General features: G+C 43.2%; 1 protein-coding gene across 2 annotated transcripts in view; it reads right to left on the reverse strand.

The window, feature by feature from the left end:
- The window catches only part of LOC120941932 (aminopeptidase O (putative)), a 525,264-nt gene that overhangs the window by 318,873 nt on the left and 189,396 nt on the right, over positions 1-16,995 (reverse strand). For both annotated transcript variants that reach the window (XM_040355486.1, XM_040355487.1), the window contains exon 7: positions 4,591-4,697. In XM_040355486.1, coding sequence (XP_040211420.1) covers positions 4,591-4,697 — 107 coding nt within the window. The remainder of the gene's footprint in view (positions 1-4,590; positions 4,698-16,995) is intronic.

Below are 16,995 nucleotides of genomic sequence, written 5' to 3' on the forward strand. Positions count from 1 at the left end.
TAAGGCATCGCAGCACAAGAATGAACAACAGGAATGTTAATTAATGGGGCAGCACAGTGGTGCAGTGAGTAGCACTTTCGCCTAGCAGCAAAAGGTTCGCTGGTTCGAATCCCAACCACGACATCATCTGCCTGGAGTTTGCATGTTCTCCCTGTGTCTGCGTGGGTTTCCTCCGGGTACTCCGGTTTCCTCCCACACTCCAAAGACATGCTGGTAGGTAAATTGGATCTCATCCAAATTGGCCCAGTATATATGTGTGTATGACTGTGTGTCCCTAGCGTGTCATGATCCTACGGGGTAAAAATGACCGCACCAACCAAGCAGATACTGGCTGGAAAAAGCGCCCAGAGGCGATTCAGTTCGCATGCGTTGCGCTATACAAGTCATTCATTCATTCATTCATTCATGGGTAGTGTCAAAATGTAGACAGAAAAACAGAAGTATTGTTTACAAAACATGGTTCTAAAATCTGCTTATATCTAAACCTAACAAGGCATTAATAATTTAAATGACTTATCACTGATTTCAAAGGCAACTCTTAACCACCTGCCTACTGGGCACTTCCTGCCCAGGGCAAAATTCAGCTTTCAGCGCTGTCACACTTTGAATGACAATTGCGCGGTCATGCAACACTGCACACAAACAAAACTTTTATCATTTTTTTCACATAAATAGAGCTTTCTTTTGTTGGTATTTAATCACCACTAGGTTTTATTTATTTTTTGCTAAATAAACAAATAAAGACCGAAAATATAGATTTTTTTTTCATAATTTGTTAAAAAATTTGGGAAACAGGTACATTTTCTCCTTCACTGATGTGCGCTGATGAGGTTGCACTAATGGGCACTGATTGGTTGCACTGATGGGTAATGATAGGCTGCACTGATGGGGACTGATGAGGCAGCACATGTGGGCACTGGTAGACAGCAATGATGATCACTAGCAGGGCAGGATGAGCATGCACTGACTGGTGGGCACACATTAGCAGCACTAGTGGGCACTGTTTGGACTGCACTGATAATCAGTGCCCTGCTTACCAGTGTAGATGTCCCTTTTAGAAAAGCCGATTATCGTCTCTCTTCTCCTTTTCTCAGTGCAGAGAACTGACTTCTATTTACATCCGTGATCAGCTGTGATTGGACACAGCTGATGATGTGGTGAAAAGCCGCTGACTGGCTCTTGACCTCAGTCTGTGATCAGCAGTGTCCTCTGCAGCGGGCATGATCACGCTAGGCCATCATATGTTGGCCTCCCAAAACTAGCCGTCCGTGCTGTAGCCGTCATTCGGCTATAGCCGGGTCGGCAAATGGTTCAAGTGGTTGTAACCATAAAAAATAAATAAATAAAAGCTCCTGTTCCTTTAAAGCATTATCAGTAGAACAGTGAGTGCTGTTGCAGTGTATTTTTAAATATATCTAAAATACCTGGTTGATCCTATCTCCCCCTGTGTGTGCTGACCATGGTAATCATGGCTGCTGATCCATGATTACCGTGGGCAGGTTACATGCCTTTGTCATCCTGTGTTCTAAATGTCTCTCCCTTTCCTTCCTTGCCTGTCAGCTCCAGTCTGTGTCTGCAGAGCCAATCTCCTCTCTGTCCCTCCCCTCTCCTCCTGCCTCTATTCCAAAGTATTACATAAAACACAATTACTTGTATCCTCTATGTTTTAGCAAAATATTCAGTGCATTATGTCAGTTTTTTTGAAAATGATAATCCTAAATACCTTTTTGCATAGCTCCTCTGTGAGGTCACATGATCAACCAGGATCGACTTTTCATTCCTATCTGCAGCTAAAAGTGCATTGTGTTTAGCTGTAGATAGCTGAGGTGCATTTGGCAGCAGAAAATGACGCACATCCCCTTTTCTTCCTGAAATGTTGGTATTTCTGCTCATGTTGGTCTTCATTCTTTGCAGACATGGTCTAACAACAGTTAGTAAACTGTCAAAAGTGGACACTGACATTCTGGCAAAGTTGTAAAGTTTATTGGGATAGGCTCTGATTGTGTCATACATCAGGATAAAATATCTCCTAGTTAAATGCTAGGATGTTATGGGTTGTACCCAGTGGTGTATTTAGGTCTTGTGCTGCCCTAGGCCTGACTAAACTCGTGCACCCCCTAATTTAAATATGACCCACCCCCTTCTTGTCAAGGCCACACCCCTTTCTGTTTAAGACAAACCCTGACATTTTCGAGTGGGGACACTAGTTCTCAATGCCTGGGTGGGGGGAATGGATTCCCTTAATTTGCATAGATTTCCTATCACTTCCTGTTTATCTATGGGGCAGAGAGTGAAGGGAAATCTCTGCAATGGGACAGGGATGGTAAAAAATAAAAATTGACAAGGGCTATAACCCTCCCTTACTCTATTCAAAATGGAAAAAAAAGTGTTGCCTATAGTTCTACTTCAAGCACAAAATTTCTGATAATTTTATGGAGAGGACTAAGACGATATAACCATGCCAATGGTACAGCAGAAAACATATAGCACAGTGAGGAAGGTTTGTGGTCCAGGAAGATAGGACAGTCAAAATTAGAAACAGCTTGCATTACACCAACAGTGTAGCACAAGCCAGCGGGGACACTTTCCGTGCTGCCCCCCTGCAAAGTGCTGCCGTTGGCCTAGGCCAGGATACAGTGTTGGTTGTACCTACAGTATTCACTTCCTTTGACCCGCTCTCTGCCTCACACCAGAACGCAGTGCAGGAAAGACGTGTTTCCCTGCACTGCAGGTGACAACACTGCCCTTGCAAACTACATGCAAGTGCCAATGAATTGTTAACAGCACCCCAAGCACCAAATTGTATGGTACCACAGTATTAAAGAAATTCCCTGTCAAATCACATCGCATAGGAATGCGTGCCACGTTCCCATGCAATCCTGGTATGAACCGACCCTCAATCTTCTTCTTCTCTCAAGCAGGCATGCAATAGTAAACACCAGCTTTGTGCTGTACTCCATTTTAATTACACAGATTTCAGTGTTCAGAAAACTACCCACAAAGAGGAAGATGAGGTGCTTGGGGTATACCATTCCCCCCAAAAAATGCGGATGCACTGAAATGCAGCTACCGTATTTATCGGCGTATACCGCGCACTATTTTGCCCTGAAAATCAGGGCAAAATCGTGGGTGCGCAGTATACGCCGATACCCGCTTTCCCGCCATGAGTTTGAATACTGCGCCCGCATATAGCGAGCGCAGTACACTCGTGAATCTTCGGCCAGTCTCGGCGCCTCTCGTACTGACGTCCTGACGTCCTGAGCGTACAGGATGTCAGTGCGAGAGGCGCCTGAGCCTGCCCGAAGATTCACGAGTGTACTGCGCTCGCTATATGCGGGCGCAGTATTCAAAGTCGTGGCGGGAAACGAGCGGGAGGACGCCGCCGAAGGACGCCGGACCCGCCGAAGATGGACACCGGACCCGCCGAAGATGGACACCTGACCCGCCGAAGATGGACGCCGGACCCGCCGAAGATGGACGCCCGACCCGCCGAAGATGGATGCCCGACCCGCCGAAGAGGACACCCGACGAGGCCGCAGAAGGACGCCGGACCCGACGAGGCCGCAGATGGACGCCGCGCAAGACATCAAAACTGTAAGTACAAACCAACAAAAAATCTTTTTTTCCCACAGGATTGGGGGCCACTTTGGGGGTGCGCGGTATACGCCAGAGCGCGTTATACCGCGATAAATACGGTAAATGCTTCTCAACATAGATAATCGCATTTACAAACTGCGACTATCTGCAGGTAATAGTTCAACATTTTCAAGTGCAGATTACTGGTGCTTAGCTGCTGTCAGATACAAATGTCCATGCGAATGTAGCCTTAGAACTCGGTTGACGTCTAGATTGCGTAGAAATTATTTTACCAAATTATAAAAATTCAAATGTGACAATACACATGGAGTTAAAACACAGTACAGGATATACTGGGCAGAAATGGCTAATTGACACCAAAAAACATTAACTTTGACCCATGTTGCATTAACATTATGCTGTATCTCCAACCCTAACTTTTGTTTTACATTTTGGATAGAGTTGGCAGGAAATAGAACGCCTGTTGGGTTTTTACTGCTATCCGGGGCTCAGTTGGAGAGATTTACCCTCCACTTACTGTTTCATCAGACACGAAATAAGGGACCAGCAAGACAGATCGAAATTAAATGGTCAGAAGAATTACATGATCTCACTAATTTACAGGGGAAAAAAATATATTTCTGTGTGTCTCTTCTGAAGATATTACCTAATATTTGGAGCTCCTGATTGGAGTAAAGAACCAACAAAGGTTCCAATCCTTCCCCACTCCATTCAAAACTAAAAAAAAATTCATGTGGACTTTAACTGCAAAGCATGCCAACACGTATGTAAAAATACAGCACAGAAGAATTATTTTCCAATGAAATGCAAGATGCTGGAGCAGGTACTAGAGAAAACAATAGATTATCTTACATCCGTGTGTTTGATTGTCCTGGAAAACACATATGTTCATATAGTGTCAAATGATCAGATTAGTATGTAAAAAAAATAATAATAATTTTTAAGGGTCCTAAAAAACAAAAAACAAATTAAAAATATTTAAATATTACATACCTAAGAATTTGTAGCTCCTGTTGGGAATTTGTGAGTTCATCACTAAGGCGATGCCATCGAAGAAGAGCTTTTAACTCATGTTGCTCCCTGGCCTCCTCTGCTGTGAGCTGTCCAGAAATAAGAACATTTGTATCCTAGTTATGATTTGATATTTAGCACAAGGCAGCCTTCTAAACATTTTTTTAGGACATTTACAATGACTACCAATGTAAAGGGGGCTTTTGCACTGAGCACCAACTTAACAGGGGTAGTTACACTTACCATTATTGCAACAGAGGATTCTTCACTTGCCACCAATGTATCAATAGCATTTAAATTTACTACCAATGAAATATTAAAGTAAATACATATATAACGGACATCATTTACATTGGCTACCAATGTAACATGAAATTCACATTAACCAGTGATGTAACAGAGACAATCACAGCAACCACCAGTGTAACAAAAGCATTCTGCACTCAATACTAATGCTCCCAAAATAATTGTGATCAGTGTAAAACACCCCTATTGCATTGGTGTCAGTGCAAATGCTCCTATTACATGGGTGGTCGGTGGTGAGTCCACCAATGCAGGTGTTCATGAAGAGAAGAACCCCAAAACAATTTTGTCAGTTGCAGAAGCCTTCCCTATCGTTGGCGTTAGTGGAAGAAGGACCCTCATTTATTGGTGGTCTGTGATTACCTCCCTCAGGAAGGAAGTGCAGAGGAGACTCTGTTTATGCCACCAGCTTCGAAAATATGGCGGCCACAAGGTTCATTTTCATCCTGATGGCTGGTGTGGAAGTGCCCACTTTTGCCTTAGTGATAACTTCTGTTTGGATGAAATCCCTAGGGCGGAATTACAGCGGTTACATCATTTCACTTGCCGGTGTGTGAAGTGGTAGTTTGACATGCGGCTTGATTTTACATCAATGTGAGTAGACAAATGGCTTTTAATAAACTTGTTTCTATTGCTACTTGCTACACTATAGCGATTCTCCCTTCCTCTTTTATATGCCGTTTCCTTTGTGGCTGAGCGGTGGATTGCCTGTTTAATCTGCTGGGAAATATGGGTTTGAGTGGCAGGAAGAGTGAGTGGAGACATATCACACCTATCCACTCATCCAGGCACTGAACTACAGAAGTGAAAGCTCTGATCCATCCATCGGGCAGGTCGGCATACTGTAGATGAGGAGGCCGACTTCTATTACGGTAATTTACCCACTGAGGCAAGTAGGGACTTACTCTCATTCAATCATCCACCCAGTTAACAAGTGGTGTGATTAGAGACTGTTGATACTATCTATCCATCATTGGAGTCGGTTACCCACAAGCACTGTTAGGCCACGTACACACGGTCGGTCCATCCGATGAGAACGGTCCGAAGGACCGTTTTCATCGGTTAACCGATGAAGCAGACTGATGGTCTGATGTGCCTACACAAAACCGATCGAGTCAAACGAGTCCAACGGGGTGACGGAAAACACAACGACGTGCAGAGAAAAATGAAGTTCAATGCTTCCAAGCATGCGTCGACTTGATTCTGAGCATGCGCAGGTTTTGAACCAATGCTTTTGCGTACTAACCATCGGTCTTGGCCTATCGGTTAGGCGTCCATAACTGACCGATGGGGCCCACACACGGTCGGTTTGGACCGATGAAACTGAATTTCAGTACGTTTTTATCGGTTTTGTCCGATCGTGTGTACATGGCCTCAGACCTCTTATGTCCTTGGGTATAACTTTCCGGTAAGCAGATTTCGTGTTGCATGCTTGGGTGCACTTTGGTGACTTTGAAGGATTCTGATTACACCATTTTGGGACACACTAGAGTCGTATTTGGATGCACTTTTCACTGAATAGACTTTTTTGGTGATATATCTTTGCACTGGACTCTTTTGTGTCTTTTGGCAATATCTTGCAACTATTGAGTATTTATATGACAGCACAACACATATATACAGGTCTGTGGATAGCACTCTTGCCTAGCAGTAAAAAGGGTCGCTGGTTCGAATCCCAACCCCAACACTACCTGCCTGGAGTTTGCATGTTCTCCCTGTGCCTGCGTGGGTTTCCTCCAGGCACTCCGGTTTCCTCCCACACTCCAAAAGGCATGCTGGTAGGTTAATTGGCTTCTGTCTAAAATTGGCCTTATGCCGCGTACACACAATCACTTTTTGTGATTAAAAAAAAAAAAAAATTTTATCATGAAAAAAAATGAAATTTTTCCAACTTCATCATTAAAAATGATGTTGCCCACACACCATCATTTTTGAAAAATGATGAACAAAGCGACGGCACTCTAAAGGGGAAGTTCTACAGGGAGTGCAGAATTATTAGGCAAATGAGTATTTTGACCACATCATCCTCTTTATGCATGTTGTTTTACTCCAAGCTGTATAGGCTCGAAAGCCTACTACCAATTAAGCATATTAGGTGATGTGCATCTCTGTAATGAGAAGGTGTGTGGTCTAATGACATCAACACCCTATATCAGGTGTGCATAATTATTAGTCAACTTCCTTTCCTTAGGCAAAATGGGTCAAAAGAAGGACTTGACAGGCTCAGAAAAGTCAAAAATAGTGAGATATCTTGCAGAGGGATGCAGCACTCTTAAAATTGCAAAGCTTCTGAAGCGTGATCATCAAACAATCAAGCGTTTCTTTCAAAATAGTCAACAGGGTCGCAAGAAGCGTGTGGAAAAACCAAGGCGCAAAATAACTGCCCATGAACTGAGAAAAGTCAAGCGTGCAGCTGCCAAGATGCCACTTGCCACCAGTTTGGCCATATTTCAGAGCTGCAACATCACTGGAGTGCCCAAAAGCATAAGGTGTGCAATACTCAGAGACATGGTCAAGGTAAGCAAGGCTGAAAGACGACCACCACTGAACAAGACACACAAGCTGAAACGTCAAGACTGGGCCAAGAAATATCTCAAGACTGATTTTTCTAAGGTTTTATGGACTGATGAAATGAGAGTGAGTCTTGATGGGCCAGATGGATGGGCCCATGGCTGGATTGGTAAAGGGCAGAGAGCTCCAGTCCGACTCAGACGCCAGCAAGGTGGAGGTGGAGTACTGGTTTGGGCTGGTATCATCAAAGATGAGCTTGTGGGGCCTTTTCGGGTTGAGGATGGAGTCAAGCTCAACTCCCAGTCCTACTGCCAGTTTCTGGAAGACACCTTCTTCAAGCAGTGGTACAAGAAGAAGTCTGCATCCTTCAAGAAAAACATGATTTTCATGCAGGACAATGCTCCATCACACACGTCCAAGTACTCCACAGCGTGGCTGGCAAGAAAGGGTATAAAAGAAGAAAAACTAATGACATGGCCTCCTTGTTCACCTGATCTGAACCCCATTGAGAACCTGTGGTCCATCATCAAATGTGAGATTTACAAGGAGGGAAAACAGTACACCTCTCTGAACAGTGTCTGGGAGGCTGTGGTTGCTGCTGCACGCAATGTTGATGGTGAACAGATCAAAACACTGACAGAATCCATGGATGGCAGGCTTTTGAGTGTCCTTGCAAAGAAAGGTGGCTATATTGGTCACTGATTTGTTTTTGTTTTGTTTTTGAATGTCAGAAATGTATATTTGTGAATGTTGAGATGTTATATTGGTTTCACTGGTAAAAATAAATAATTGAAATGGGTATATATATTTTTTTTTGTTAAGTTGCCTAATAATTATGCACAGTAATAGTCACCTGCACACACAGATATCCCCCTAAAATAGCTAAAACTAAAAACAAACTAAAAACTACTTCCAAAAATATTCAGCTTTGATATTAATGAGTTTTTTGGGTTCATTGAGAACATGGTTGTTGTTCAATAATAAAATTAATCCTCAAAAATACAACTTGCCTAATAATTCTGCACTCCCTGTATTTGCCTTGAGGCTGCTTTTAGCTGGTTACTTGTTAGTAAAAGACGATTCGTGCTTTTTTGTCTGTTACAGCGTGATGAATGTGCTTACTTCATTATGAATGGTAGTTTTACCTCCCATCTCATAACTTGCTTCTGGGCATGTGCGGGTTTAAAACGTCATTTTTGCCCACACACGATCATTTTTTACGACACAAAAAATGACATTTTAAAAAATGACATAAAAAATTAAAGCATGTTAGAATTTTTTTTTGGTCGTTTTTCAGAAGACAAAAAATTATGTTTAGCCCACACACGATCATTTTAAATGACGTTTTTAAAAATGTCATTTTTTTTTCATCACAAAAAGTGATCGTGTGTACGGGGCATAAGTATATGCATGTGAGTTAGGGACCTTAGAGTGTAAGCTCCTTGAGGGTAGGGACCGATGTGATTGTACAATGTATATGTAAAAGCGCTGCTTAAATTGATGGCACTATACAAGTACCTTAAATATTAATAATATATGATTTTACAAGTAGATGACCCTGACCAAAGTTGGATCAACCTTCTGGTAAGAGAGGATGTTGAAGGCATCATTACGGGGAGTAGTTGATGACAACTAATAAAATACATACAAGTGTTGCACTCAAACTTTACTAAGACCCCTTTCACATATAGCGCTAAAAATAACGCCTGTAAAGCGCCTCTCCTGTCTCTCCAATGTGAAAGCCCGAGGGCTTTCACACTGGAGCGGTGCGCTGGCAGGACATCAAAAAATGTCCAGCTAGCTGTATCTTTGAGGCGCTGTAGGAGCAGTGTACACAATGAAATCAATGGGCAGTGCCGCCGAAGCGTCGCCCTTTGCAGGCGCTTTTATCCCTTTTTCGGTCGCTAGCACACCACTTAAATGACAGTAAATCCGACCATGTGTATGCTCCATCGGACATTTGCTGTCGGGATTTCAGACAACAAAAATTTGAGAGCTGGTTCTCAAATTTTCCGACAACACGGAAATTCCAACCGTGTGTACACAATTCAAACGCACAAAAATTCTACGCATGCTCGAAATCAATTAGATGCATGCTCGGAATCATTGAACTTAATTTTTCTCGGCTCGTCGTAGTGTTGTACGTCATCGCGTTATTGACGTTCGCAATTTCCGACAACATTTGTGTGCAAGACAAGTTTGAGCGAACATCCATCTGAAAAAAATTCATGTCGGAATGTCTGATCGTGTGTACGTGGCATTAGTGTACATCTGCCTAACATGAGTAAAATATATCTGAGATTAAGTCTGCATTTATACTTGGAAGCATACTTAAAGCGGAGGTTCACCCTAAAAACATGTATATAACATTACATTCTGCATACTTCCAACATTTACAGCATTTTTTTTTTTGCTGTACATACCGTATTATTGCTATTTTCCACCGGCTTACGGGTACACACTCCCGCGGGAGTAGGCGTTCCTATGCAGAGGCGCAGTGTCATGTGGGACTTCGCCCAGATGATTGACGTCTTGAGAAAAACTTCCCCTCGGCGGATAAGGCGCGTCACGATTTTCCGAAAGTAGCCGAGTCGGCTCTATACGGCGCCTGCGCAGTCAGCTCTATGCGGCTCCTAGTCGGTGCGCAGGCGCTGTATAGGCTACTTTCGGAAACTCGTGACGCTCCTTATCCGCCGAGGGGAAGTTTTTCTCAAGACGTCAATCATCTGGGCGAAGTCCCACATGACACTGCGCCTCTGCATAGGAATGCCTACTCCCGCGGGAGTGTGTACCCGGTAGCCGGGTGAAAAATAGCAATAATACGGTATGTACAGCAAAAAAAAAAAACAAGATGAAGCAAGTCAGTGTTAGTAAGACCTCTATTTCTTGATCATAGTTTCAAAGAAAAATTCAGTTTTAGTAACACTTTCTGAATTAAATTAAAATGCCTGACTGTGTTCATTCTCTGCAGACTGCATTATGACATTACTGTTGTTTTGTACAAAACTAATCACTCAAAATCTACATTTCCTGCCATTACAATTAAAAGCAGAGTCAAAAATACTACATTTTGTATTTATAGCACACAATACCACGCTAGAGGATAATGGAAACCATTTCTGCAGTTAAAAGGGAGAAAGGATGGAGCCTTTCCATGTTTTTGCTAAATGTGGGATGGCGTGTTGATGATGCTCTCAGATAACACCGTGTTTGAAAATGAGGACAGCCGACAGATGTGCTTTGCACTGGCTGCCTCCCCTTCTGTGTACTTGTCAGCAATCAGTGCTGTCAGTTCTATTTTACAGAATAGAGAACATGTTTTATTGCAAGCTATATAATTAATACAAAATCTCTGGAATTTACAGAAAAGGAGTAGAAAGTGATCTCTAAATGACCAACTTTCTGTTCAGCAGAAAGTTAGAAAACATGACACTGGCAACTTTCATTTAGATAAAATAATCTCTGACTGGCGGGAAGAAGTATAGAGCCCTGACAGAGCTAAACAAAGTGTGTGAGGTGGGCTATACTTGGAGATGTTGTTAAAAATACAGACATTTTAGAACAAAAGTAGACATGCAAAACTACAAAATGTAAAAAGAGATCGACCACATCCCCACCTTTGTCTCAGAATGTTGCTATCTGAAAATTTGACAGGACATAGTGAAACAAAATTGTATAAGAAAAGCCCCCTGGTATACAAAAATATAACCTCACTTTAGAACAGAGGGATGCTATTTCCAATTCAGAATAAAGATAGGTAGCCAGATTCAGGTAGAGATACGACGGCGTATCAGTAGATACGCCGTCGTAACTCCGAATCTGCGCCGTCGTATATTTAAGCGTATTCTCAAACTGAGATACGCTTAAATGTTGCTAAGATACGAGTGGCGTAAGTCTTCCTACGCCGTCGTATTTTAGCTGTCTATTTACGCTGGCCGCTAGGGGCATGTACGCTGATTTACGCCTAGAATATGTAAATCAGTGAGATTCGCCTATTCACGAACGTACGCACGGCCGTCGCAGTAAAGATACGCCGTTTATGTAAGACGTTTTCAGGCGTAAAGATAAACCACCAAAAAGATGGCGCAGCCAATGTTAAGTATGGACGTCGGAACCGTGTCAAATTTTTCAATTTTTACGTCGTTTGCGCAAGTCGTCCGTGAATGGGGCTGGGCGTAATTTACATTCACGTCGAAACCAATGAGTCTTTGCTGCATAATTTGGAGCATGCACACTGGGATACGTCCATGGACGGCGCATGCGCCGTTCGTTCAAAACGTCATTTACGTGGGGTCATGCTTTATTTACATAAAACACGCACACCTCTTCACAATTTGAATTTGGCGCGCTTACGCCGGCACATTTACGCTACGCCGCCGTAACTTAGGACACAAGTGCTTTGTGAATACAGCACTTGGCTCTCTAACTTGCGGCGGTGTAACGTAAATTACATACGCTATGCCTGCATAACTTTAAGCCGCCGTACGTGAATCTGGCCAACGATGTACACTACTGTGTAAACGTTTTAGGCCTGTTTCACACCTTTGCGTTTTTTGGTGCTTTTCCTTTTTGCAGAAATGCACTACAGTCCTTTTAACATGGCTTCCTATGGGACACGTTCACATCTATACTTTTTCAGCCGCCTTAATTTTTGGAAATGCAAAACTGTGCTTTTTTGGTTCAATGAAGCTGCAAAAATTCATATAGTGCGTTCTTACCATGATTTGCTTTTGGCGTTTATGTTTTTTTTTTTGTTTTTGACCAATTTGTTCTTGGGCCGATTGAAAAAAGCAAAACGCAAATCACTGCAAAAACACACTAGATGCTTTTCCGCAGCTTCTCCATTGAGGTCTATGGAACCAAAAAAAACACAAAAAATGTCCCTGACACTTTCCACAAATGCAGCAGCTATAAAAAAACATAGACGTGAAAGTTTCCTATAGGAAACAGTGTTAAATGGACTGTAGTGCGTGTCTACAAAAAGCACCAAAAAACGCATAGGTGTGAACCAGGCCTAAGGCAGGTGTGAAAGAATGCTGTAAATTAAGAACTGTTAATAATGACATTTTTTATTAATTATCAAAATGGAAAGTAAATGAACAGAAGAGCAATCCAAATCATATCAATATTTGGTGTGACCACCCTTTGCCTTCAAAACAGCATCAATACTTCTAGGTATACTTGCACACAGTTTTTGAAAGAACTCAGCAGGTAGGTTGTTGCAAACATCTTGGAGAACTAACCACAGAGCTCCTGTGGATGTAGGCTGTCTCAGATCCTTCTGTCTCTTCATGTAAATCCAGACAAACTCGATGTTGAGATCGGGGCTCTGTGGGGACCAAACCATCATTTTTTTAGGGCTCCCTGTTCTTCGTTATGCTGAAGATTGCTCTTAATGACATTGACTATATGTTTGGGGTTATTGTCCTGCTGCAGAATAAATTTGGGGTCAGTCACATGCCTCCCTGATGGTATGGCACGATAGAGAGGTATTTGCCTGTATTTCTCAGCATTGAGGACACCATTGATCCTGACCAAATCTCCAACTAGATTTGCAGAAATGCAGCTCCAAATTTGCAGGGAACCTCCACCATACTCCACTGTTGCTTGCAGACACTCATTGTACCACTCTCCAGTTCTTCAACGAGAAAACTGCCTCCTGTTACAGCCAAATAGTTCCTATGTTTTAATGCATAGTTGAGCCGCTTAGTCTTGTTTCCATGTTAGAGGTATGGCTTTTTGGCTGTAATTCTTTAGTAAAGACCACTTCTGACTGACAAGGGCTGCAGATGGATCCCACTGGTTTCCACCAGTTTTACACTGGTGGCACTGCTGGACGTCTTCTGATGTCAAAGGGAGGTATGCATGATGTATCTTTCATTTGCTGCATTACGTTTCCACATTGTTACTGCAACTGCACCTGTGGTCCGCAACGTTGCAAGTTTCTTTGTGCTTATCCCAGTCTGATTTGAAATGTTTGCCTGGGAGAGACCTTGCTTATGCATTATAACGACCTTGTGTCTTGTTGCTGTGCTTAGTCTTGTCATGGTGTATGACCTGTGACATGAAAGTGTCTTCAACAACCTCACTTTAGTAGCAGAGTTTGGCTGCTCCTCACCCAGTTTTAACCCTCCTACACAGCTTTTTTCATTTCAGTTAATGACTACTGTGTTTCAACCTACATACTGTAGGAAATTGATAATCATTAACACCTGCTTGGTATAATTGGTTAACCACTTCCCGCCCGCCATATAGCAATATGACATGCACAAAGTGGTCACCTTATCCTGACTGAACATAATATGACGTCCAGGAGAATAAGCCAGGGGCGCGCAAGGCAGCGATCAGTAGTGTGGCATGTCAGTCTGACAAACCGAATTTCCGACGTAGGCTCTTTACCATATAATCAGCTGTGTCCAACCACAGCTGATCACAGTGTAAACAGAAAGAGCCATATATGACAGGCATGATTAGTAGAGAGCCAATCAGCTGTTCTCCTGACCGGGGGGGGGGGGGGTCTGCACCGATTATAGGGTGCAGCCCCTCTGAGGAAGCCCACCCAGGACCACCAGGGATGCCCACCCAGGACCACCAGGGATGCCATCTATGACCACCAGGTATGCCAATCAGTGCTCAATAGGGCTGGCACTGTGCCCATCAGTGATGCCTGCCAGTGCCCCCTGATCAGTGCTGCCTAACAGTGCCACCTATCAGTGCCCACCAGTGCTGCATATTAGTGTCTCATCATCAGTGCCAATCAGTGAAGGAGAAACGTCCTTTTTTACAAAGTTTTGTAACAAAAACTTTTCAATTTAAATTTTTTTTTATTTTAGCGCAAAAAAAAAAAACACAATGGGGATCCAATACCACCAAAAGAAAGCTCTATTTGTTGGGGAAAAAATGATAAAAATTTTGTTTGAGTACAGTGTCGCATTACCGTGCAATTGTCATTGAAAGTGTGAGCGCTGAAAGCTGGAAATTGGTCTGGGCAGGAAGGTGTACAAGTGCTCATACACCAGAGTCAAATTCTACAAAATCCCTGACTTTGTGCAAGTGTAATGCCCCGCACACACGATCATTTTTCGGCATGAAAAAAACGATGTTTTTCAGCATCTCGAAAAACGTTGTTTTTTCCAACTTCATCATTAAAACGACGTTGCCCACACACGATCGTTTTTTAAAAATGCTCTAGCAAAGCGCGGTGACGTACAACACGTACGACGGCACTATAAAGGGGAAGTTCCAATGCGGATGACGCCACCCTTGGGGCTGCTTTAGCTGATTTTGTGTTAGTAACAGACGATTCGCGCTTTTCTGTCTGGTACAGCGTGATGAATGTGCTTACTCCATTACGAACTGTAGTTTTACCAGAACGAGCGCTCCCATCTCATAACTTGCTTCTAAGCATGCGCAGGTTTTTAACGTTGTTTTAGACCACACACGATCATTTTTTACAACCCGAAAAACGACATTGTTTAAAACGTCGTTAAAAAATGCAGCATGTTCGGAAAAAAAAATTGTCGTTTTTCAGAACCCGAAAAATTATCGTGTGTACGCGGCATTAGAATTGATGCTGGCTTGAAGCAAAAGGGTAGTCACAGCAAATATTGATTTGATTTTGTTTTGTTTTCGGTTCTCTCACTTTGTGTTTTGTAAATTGATAAAACTGAACAATTAAAATATATATTTTTTAAAGCAATCTTACATTACAGCATATCTTCACACCTGCCTAAAACTTTTGCACAGTACTGTAATACCAATGGTGTGATGGCCAATGAGCAATATTAAGCCACGGCCAAAAAGAAATTAAGAAATGTAGAATGAAAATAAAAAAATACCACATGGAAGTATTCTTCAATATTAAGATAACGGAAAAGACCTTTAACATTAGGATTATGGATTAGTCAAGAGCTGAATTTTTAAACATTTAAGGACTCAAGGGCTTTTTATGCAGGGCCAAAAGTTCAAAAGAACCATGAATGTCTGCTGGGAAGACCCATTGCCTTGAGCTGTAGGTCACCAAAAGAAAAGTTAAGTATATATACAGTATATAGATTCCTTCTTAAGAGCCCATTCACACCTTGGCGTTTTGTCGCCTGTAGCGCGACGCGCACAAACGCCAGAGGGACCAAAATACATGTAAGGCTATGGGCATGGTTCACATCTGAACGCCGATGCGCCTGACGCGCATTGCATGTAGTCAATAAAAGATCTGGACCCTTTTTTGTCGCCCATATCGCGCGATATGCACGTATTTGAGCGTTTCCATTTCCCATAGAAAGTAATGGAAACGCTCGATTCAAGCGACTTGAGCGACAACGGGCGTTTGCTACGGGCGTTTCGTCAATAGAACTTGTCGCCCATGCAGAAGATTAAAAAAATCTACCAACATAGCAACAAGTGATGAAAAGATGATAGTTTTTCCTATTGGCTAAAAAAAAAACGTCAAAGTACAAAAACGTCGGACAACGCTGTATGCAAACGCGCATATTAGCATGAATACGAAACGCCGCTATTGCCTACGCCTAGGTGTGAATGCAGCCTTAAATATGTTGTGGGCTCATTGCTATCGTATGTAAACAACACACCTCATCTAATTTCACTGATTACTGACCTTGCAGTACCTCCTGAACATTTGTGGGCTTGGATGTAGAGACTGTGACAAAACCCACTGTCAGGCCCCGTACACACGACCAAACATGTATGCTGAAACTGGTCCGCGGACCAGTTTCAGCAGACATGTTTGGTCGTGTGTGGGCGCGAGCGGGCCGAATTCCAGCAAACATTTGCCCGCCGGGCCTTTTCCCAGCGGACAAATATTCCTGGACGTGTTTTAAAACCGTCCGCTGGAATCCTGCCCGCTCGGACATGTACGGTCGTCAGTACAGACCTACCGTACATGTCCAGGCGCCCGCCGTCCCTCGCATGCGTCGAATGACTTCGACGCATGCGTGGAAGCCTTTAAATGGCAGGCCCGCCCACGTCTCCGCGTCATCGCCGCGTCATCGTCGCGGCGACGACGCGGACACGCCCCGCGTAATGTTTACGCGCGGACTTCTGTACGATGGTGTGTACAACCATCGTACAGAAGCCCTCTGGCAGACATGTACGGTGAAAACGGTCCGACGGACCGCTTTCACCGTACATGTTTGTTCGTGTGTACCCGGCCTCAATGTATGTTTTGGAAGGGGCTGTGGGCTGGCCGTCTACCCATAGACTATGGCCCAGCAGAGAACGAGATACTTGGGGACAAAATGGCGTTGGGTTAATGTAATGATGTCTCTATAAAAGTTGCATACCTTCTCCCCCATCCTCCCCCTCTTGTTAATGTGTTTAATTATATTAGGTTATGGCATGTGATAAAAGGTGTGGGGATTTGTAAGGAAGGGCTGCCTGCTTATCATAATCCCTTTGTGTGTTTCAACTGTAGTTTCTGTTTGAATGTACAAGTGTCGCGTTTCCATTAGTTCTTCCTTGTCCCCTACCCCCTCTATGACAAGGCTAAGGGGAGTGTCCCTAACTGTGTTTAAAGCGGGAGTTCACCCTAAAAAATTTTTTTAACCTTAGATGGAT

The sequence above is a fragment of the Rana temporaria genome, chromosome 1, assembly GCF_905171775.1.
Source record: "Rana temporaria chromosome 1, aRanTem1.1, whole genome shotgun sequence".
Taxonomy (NCBI): Eukaryota; Metazoa; Chordata; class Amphibia; order Anura; family Ranidae; genus Rana; species Rana temporaria.